Source organism: Triticum urartu, chromosome 3 (genome assembly GCF_003073215.2).
Source record: "Triticum urartu cultivar G1812 chromosome 3, Tu2.1, whole genome shotgun sequence".
Taxonomy (NCBI): domain Eukaryota; kingdom Viridiplantae; phylum Streptophyta; class Magnoliopsida; order Poales; family Poaceae; genus Triticum; species Triticum urartu.
The window spans coordinates 117,210,752-117,218,952 of NC_053024.1; the positions used below are offsets into that span (position 1 = coordinate 117,210,752).

General features: G+C 38.8%; 1 protein-coding gene across 1 annotated transcript; it reads left to right on the forward strand.

Moving 5' to 3' along the window:
• Positions 1-2,913: 2,913 nt before the first annotated feature.
• Positions 2,914-3,682, forward strand: LOC125548136 (jacalin-related lectin 19-like). Its single transcript, XM_048711814.1, has 2 exons — positions 2,914-3,205; positions 3,356-3,682. The coding sequence occupies exons 1-2, from the start codon at positions 3,062-3,064 to the stop codon at positions 3,593-3,595; spliced, it is 384 nt and encodes a 127-aa protein (XP_048567771.1). The 5' UTR covers positions 2,914-3,061; the 3' UTR covers positions 3,596-3,682.
• The last annotated feature ends 4,519 nt before the right edge of the window (positions 3,683-8,201 follow it).

Below are 8,201 nucleotides of genomic sequence, written 5' to 3' on the forward strand. Positions count from 1 at the left end.
CATGTTGAGGCGATCTTTTTCTATGTGTTGCATGTTTCACCAGGTCTGCCCATGCATGTTACGTGCTAAGGTAGCATGCTTGCATGTTGAGAAAAATAAGTTAGTGTACATGCTAGCTATTTAAATATATACAATAATTAAATACAATACATAAAATATCTTTTTAGTATATATATATTATTAATCCAAAAACTTATGTTCCGTACAATCAATTTTACCTAAAATATATTGTACGCAATTCCCTCGGCAATGCACAAGATGTCATTTGGTTTTTAAATGGTAAACATGTTTCCCGCACAAAAACTATATCTTGCTAATCGCGATGTACAACTAAGGCTCGCCTTTAGCGCAGCTACTCAGGCCTTGTACAATGGAAGGTGCTTAGGAGAGGTGTTTAGAGAAATAAACCAGACTTTTTTTAAGCGCCGATGCTTATTTGTATAGGGTAGACGCTTAATTAAGCGTCTCTCCTATAGAAATAGGCACCGGTGCTTCAGAAAAATCCGGTTTATTTTTCTAAACACCTCCCTAAGCATCTCCCGTTGTACAAGGCCTCATAGGCCAAGCCTAGTGGCTGCGGACGGGACGGGTTCAAGTCGTTTCGGTAGTTTTTCACCAATTGTATATTTTCTGGGGATTGGGTATTTAATTTCTGTGTTTTTCTCTTTGTTATGTTTTGTCCGCTTTCTTTGTTTTTTCTTCGGTTTTTTAGTTATGTTTCGTTATTTTCTTGTCCTTTTCACCATGGTTTCTACTTTGATTTAACTTTTTTTGTTTTCTTCCTTTTCTTCTTTCCTCCTTTTCTCTTATTCCAATGGTTCTATCTTCGCAGTGTCATGTTGGATAAATGCTAAGGTGAAGGAGAGAGAAATCAGAAAAAAATACTGATTGTCTTCTCTTAATTAAGAGATAATCCTTTTTAGCACAATATCTCTCAGAACATATTTATGGATATCTGGTGACTCAAAATTAAACTGGTGTAAGCCTTTGTACACGCCTTCTCATTGTCGTCTCTAGATTACATGACAAATTGTCTTATCAACCACTACACAAGCCCTTAGGCTTCGCCTATTGCACGCCGCTACAGGTGTCAGCCCAATATTATTGCTGCCTGAGGTTTTTTGTCGGGTTTTCACTTTTTTGCATATGTTTTCTTTGCATTTTTTGTTTTCAATGGTATTCTTTAGTTTTTCTTTTTTATTATTGATTAGTTTTTCTTCAATTTTGTTTGTTCTTTCTTCGGTTTTCACAAGTATTCATTAGGTCTTTCTTTCTTTCTTTCTTCAACACATGTCTATATTTTTCATACACATTGACATTTTCTGAATACATGAGGAATATTTTAATTGCACGCTTAACATTTTGTAAAAAAACATGTTTAACATTTTTATGACTATATATATTTTGATGTCAACTATTTTTCATACACATGGTACATTTTTCTTATACATCTAAAACATGTACTGCCTCCGTCTTGGTGAATAAGTTATTCGCGTAGTTCTAGGTCGACGATTTAACTATCTAAATATGTATTATATGTGACAAAATATATATTTAGAAACTATATCCATGTAGAAATCTAGTGATATACTTTTCATGACATATAACACATATTTAATGCCTCAAATCGATGACCCAGAACTACGCGAATGACTTATTCAGCAAGACGGAGATGGTAAAAGTGGCGGATAACCCTTTGTACACGACTTTTCATACGCATATATATATATATACATATATATATATATACATATATATATATATATAGCATTTTTGAATATATGCTTAACCTTTTTTCAAGTAAGTGCTTAGAATATATTTATTTTCAATACATCTTTTTCAAATATACGTTGACATTTTTCCTTGAAAGATACGAGACATTTTTAAAAACTATGCGTTGTACAATTGTTTTTTAAATGTTGCAAACATTTTTAGAATACATGATTTTTTAAATGCAAAGTAAATTTTATGGTACAAAACATCTTTTACATGTCACTTTTTTTTGAAAAAGTGTGATTATTTTTTGAAATATCAAGTATGTAATTTAGAATGGTACGAACATTTTGTAAAAGTTGAGTGAATTTTCTTTACACTGCATGAACAGTTTCTATACGTGCAATGAACACTTTGGAAAAAATAGTTTTTTCTCAATATATGTATTTAATATTTTTGAAAGTATAAACGAAAGAGAAAACGCCAAAAAAATGTGTGTGACATGAGCGTGCCAAAATCACATGGTGACTGGGCCGGCCAACATAAACTTGATTTCACGTTTTGATGTGAAGGTTCTTGCCTTCTAGGTATGATTTCTCATGTATTGGGAAGATTCTTGTCTACTTTTTTGCTTTCCTTTCTGTCGTTTGCTCTATCTTCTTTCTGTTCTCCATTTCTTTTGTTTTAGGTTTTATTTTCTTAAAAAAAGGAACTTTAAATGTGCTATCATTTTTGAGAAATGTTCAGAATTTTTAATAGAATTTTTAAATAATTGAATATGTTTTTGCTAAAAACATGTTTACATTTATGTCCACATTAAAAAAATTCACAAAAGTTTCAAAAAATTGTTCATTTGAAAAATATTAGGATATTTTAAAATTGTTCGGGTAACCAAATGCATTCTCAATTGTTTTAAATCAGTTTTTCTGTTAAATATATAAATACCGCTGGAAAACCGGAGTAAGGCAGGAAAGCTAAGCGGAAAATTTCGCTGACGCTATGCTTGCGGGTAGCTCGCCTGGGTTCACCGGCCTTGGCAGAACGGGTTTATGCGTTTGCTCGACTATTTCCCGCATCGACCGGGGCCTGCGAACGGTTGCCAGACGTGACAATAAATCTGAACGGAGCCGCCGGCGGCCTCCTCAAAAGTGTCGCATGCATGCATGTACTCCGTACGTTGTGTGGAAGGCGAAACACCAAGAGCTAGAGCCTCAGCCTCTTCAGATTCCACACTGTCCGCCTCCCCGGTTCGTCCCCAACTCTCCATTAATACAGTATTTTTTCATGGATAGAAATCTATGGACCACCCGATTAATGCGGCGGCGGCGGCGGCGGAGACGTCTGGGAGATGGACGTGCGGGGCGTCGACCGTATCGTGAAGGTCGTCCTCTGGCACTCCGGCGCGGTCGACGTCATCTCAGTGCTATACGAGCGGGACGGCCGGGAGGAGCAGACCAGGCACTGGGGAAAGCCCGAAGGACAGCGCTCAGAGGTACGTGCTCCATTAAATTTTCTCTGATATAAATTGATGCTGTGCTGCTTCTTATATCGATTTCTTTTTGAATTTTGTTTATCTTGTATCGATTTGGAGGTTTGGTGGTGCGGCGATGAAGCTCCCTTGGTTTATGGTTGGCATGTGCAGATCTGCCTGGAGCCGGATGAATACCTCATCGGCGTCAAAGGGAACCTTGGCAATTTTGGTGGTTGCTTCCTCTTGGGAAGGCTTACTTTAATCGGCAACCTGCGCACCTTTGGGCCATATGGAACGCGGGAAGGTCCGCCATTCGATCTTCCCGCAGCTGGCGGCAAGATTGTTGGTTTCCATGGCCGCTCCGGGGGCCTCCTCGAGGCTCTGGGCACCTATGTAAAGATGGACGACTAGCCCACACATTACTATCTAGGCCATTGGTCGATATTACTATTTGTACTGCATGAACATGTCAATGTCTACTGTACCTCGTGACCAAACGTATTACGCATGAGCAAATCCATATATTTTTCCTTCTGCATGTTACCATACCAGACACGTGCCTCTTGTGTGTGTGTGTGGGTGGTTTGGTCGCTTAGTTAAAATTTTGTAAACATATAGGGGCTGGAATTTGGCAGTATCATATTTACCGCTGCTCTAGTTAACAACTATCCAGCTACAAACAAAATTAATGAGGTGTTTGATTACAAGGGACTAGACTTTTTTTAGTCTCAGAGACTCTAGAAAAAAGACCTTTCAGTAGAGTCTTCTTCTAGTTTCTAAAGAAAAAGTCCCTTCTGTTTGATTACATAGGGATTAAAAGGAATTTTTTCTAGTCTAGTCCTTGTAACCAAACAGGGCCTAAGTAACGTCTATGATTAAATGGAGTACCCATGCAGGCCCTCATAATCCATAGCATGGACGTGCTGCATGCATTGGTCCTTATCCGAGCAAAAAAATGGAAGAAAAGGGGTTTCCGAGGCAGGGCGGGCATCGAGATGGAAAGTTAATGAACGGCGCCTAAACGTTTTGGGATTATCTGATTTTCGTAAGGTGACTTATTCATCTAGACAGAGGCAGTATAATTTTTCAACTATTTGTAGCAACGGTATTTTTCCATGGATAGAAATCTATGGACCACTCGATTAGTCACGAGCTGTGTATAATTGCATGTCAATGGGTTATCCATCGGTCCGTCTTTTTAGTATTTAAATAACCAAATAAATAGTATTATTGATTACATGAGGGCTGTAAAAAAAATTCATACTGAATTAAAAATATGTTTGTGAATTCACAAAATGTGAATGTATTTGAATAAATGTCCATGTATCTTAAAAACTATTTGCAAATCGGATAAATGTTCATATATTAAAAAATAGTTAACAAATTCAAAAGGTGTTTCTGGTGAATTCAAAAAAGTTTGTGAATTCTGAAAAATGTTTTTTGAATTCTTAAAAAGTTCATCTATTAAAAAAATGGTCATGAATTAGAAAAAGTTCATGAGTTACAAAAATGTTTGAAAATCCAAAAATGTTCATGCATTCAAAAAATGTTTATAGATTAAAAAACTACTCTTGAATTCAAAATTGTTCTTGTTAAATTCAAAAAACATTAGCATATTCAAAACTTGCTAACATATTCAAAGAATTGTAAATAAATTCATATATTGTTGAGAAATTAAAAAAAATCCAGAATACAAAAATGTTCGCGAACTGAAAATATAAAATGAAATATAAAAAAATAAAACAAAAAATACCGACTAGAGACGTAGAAATAAAAGTGAGAAATACATGAAAAACCGGCCTACTAGAGGAAAAACAAAAATAAAACAAAAAATACCGATGAGAAAGCTAGAAACAGAAGTGCGACATAAATGAAAAACCGACCTACTAGAGGAAAAACAAAAATAAAATAGAAAAGAAACCAAAAACCTTGAAAATCAACTGAGAAAAAAATTTAGAAACCGGCCTACCAGACAGTGTCAGGCGGAGGCTAGCTCTCCAAAAATAAATTAGCAACCGTGAGCGGGAGCTTGCTTACAGCAGATAGAAGCTAGAGCGCGCGAAAAGAAAACCTGCTGAATTGGGCCAGTGTTGGTGCAATAATTTGCCTCGTTTTGGAGATTGTTTTTGTAAACAATGTGGGACTAAAGTTTTGCACACGGTGTGATAAAGTCCCTGAAGTCATGTGGATTTTGGTACAAACTCCGAAAATAATCTCCTGCGGGGCACTGAGGGTTATCACCAAAGATATGCTAGTCGAAAGTGACCCCCTAAAATTGTAGACGCAAAGCATTTGGTTTGGTGCATGTCCGAAGGAGTTAACTACAGCTGAGAAGTTTGAAGACGGAGAAAAGACGTAGCATTTTCTTTTGTTCTTCTTATTATATTTCTTGAATCATAGGGCCACCGTATTATTAAGAGGGGTATAGTGTTTGAAACTTATGTTTCTCTGATCCTAAACTGAAACCTATGAGAGTTGAGAGATATCTTTTTGTGCTCCGATTAAATATTTGCCGGCAAGAGAGGGAGTTATTCTTCGCCGCGAGAGATTTGATTCGGACGGAGGAGTTACCATTACTTGTGAAAGATCGTGGATGTCGCCTGGGGGGGGGGGGGGGAATAGGCGCTTTAAAATAATTACGGTTTAGGCTTGAACAAATGCGGAATAAACCTAGGGGTTAATTTGTCAAGCATAAAACCTAAAACAACTTGGCTCACCTATGTGCACCAAAAACATATGCTAAGTAAGATAAGCAACTATGTGATAGCAAGATATATGGTAAAGAACAATATGGCTATCACAAAGTAAAGTGCACAAGTAAAGGGCTCGTGTAGCGACCCGACTTCAGACGGTCAAATCTCGTGCTTCAGTGTCATCCCTGGATCGGTAATGCCGACACACACAATACTCGAAGAATTTATAATAGAGTAGCAATCACACACTTATTATATCGAATGTCTTAAAAGAGAACTTATTACAATAAATATGACTTAAGGCCATCCAATTAAGATAACAGCGGAAGGCTTGGAAGATAAAGTGAGTCCATCAAGTCCAACGGCATAGCCGAGTGCAAGACAAACGACCTACGACATCTTACTCGTCGTTTGAAAAGTCTGTAACATGATACGTTGCAGCCCGAAATGGGTTAGCACATGAAATATGCTGGCAAAGTAACACAAGAGACTAATGAACAGATAAATGCTATCACTACATGCATATATGGCTGGTGGAGACTATGATTATATTGTTTTGTGAAAAGCCAATTTTTCCCTATAACAAAGGAATATATTTTAGTTGAAACATCATTGAGAAGGTTCCCTCAACTCAATCCCAATTAAAATAGTCATTAACATCCCAACAAAATTAATTTAGAGTGATGAGATCAAATCAATAATTCAAGTACCAGATACTCAAGATGTCCATAACTGGGACACAGCTAACCATGATTAGTTTATACACTCTACAGAGGTTTGCGCACTTTTCCCCACAAGAATCGATCTCCTCCGTTGGATTTCTCGCACTACAGGGTGTTTGAGAAATGGATGACCGAGACACGGTCTTTCAGAAGCATTAACTCTTTACTCTGGGTGGACCGTTACACCTACTTTCCCCTACATCTACTAGCCCACCACTGAAAGAGGTCACACAACATACTTAAGTATGCCAGAGCCCATAATGGCTTGTGGCTGCACACTGAAGTTTCTAGCATGAATAATCTTATGATCCATTTGAGCCTGGGTGGCGGACCGTAGGATGATCACACGGGTACTCCGGGATATCCTAGGACAACACTGTATTCTTCAGGTGCCCACAAGCAATCCACCCACATGTGTATTAAAGTTGCCACCTTAAGTTGAACCATTAATTAACAACTCACATCTGTCATGGAAACACTCAAACCCAAACCACGTCTACGAGCATAGCATAGCAGTATAAGCATAACGTAGAAGTAACTCCCAAGGGTTTGTTAATAAAACAGGTAATAGGTTCTACCTCATCATCTACTTCCCAAACCCACATGTTAAGAGATCCTACTCATGCAATGTGTGAGGGTTGAAACTAATGCATAAAAACTGGGTGATAAAGGGATATGATCAAAGTGTTACTTGCCTCGCTGACGATCTGCAAAACCTAGAGACTTGTAGTAGCACGCTTCGCACTCCGGGTGTTCCATCGCAAACAAACAATAGCATACATAAGCAATAAAGAAAATATGGACGGGGAAAACTCAAATAAGAATATGTAACTAGAAAGTTCATCTGAAGAACTCCGGTTTGCAAAATCAAACGGAGCAACGAAACTCAAACCACAAAAGAAACAAGATCCAATTACTAATCTAGACTCAAGTCAAATTTTACAGTACCAAAATATTGTTCAATTTGGTTAAACGGAAAGAGGGCTTCGAGACGAAGATCTAGGCGCTTGTTTCACCTGATTCGGATAAACGAGCGAAGAGATATACTAGATCGAACATTAGGGCAGAAATCACGATCGAAAATAATCACGGAAAAACCCTGGAAAAGAAAACTGGCGAACAGGCTAACGAACGAATGTTCGTTGTCTGCGGCTAACTGATGAACATCGTTCGTTCAAACGAACGTACAGATGAACGTCCATGATTTAACTAAACCGAGAAAAACCGGAAAGAAACCGATCTAAGAAAACGAACTAGGGTTTTGAAAAAAAACGAACGGCTTTCTTGCAAAAACCGGCGGCGGCGGCTACCTCGGCGAGGTCGGCGGCGTGCGGCGGCGGCGGGACGGTGGAACGGCGACGCGGCGCTGCACCGGCGGTGGAGGAGGGCGGCACGACGGCGGCAAGGTGCGGCGACGGCGACAAGGCGCGTCGGCGGCGGCTTAGGGTTTCGGGCAGTGCTCGGCGGCTTGGGCTGGCCTCGGGGTCGCGGGCTCGGCTTATAAGGCCGGCCGGGTCAAGTGTCCAGGTCGGACACGGCCCGGTAAGTCAGTTACCTTTTTTTAAATAAATCCTGGCGCAGAAAAACAAATAAAAGAAATAC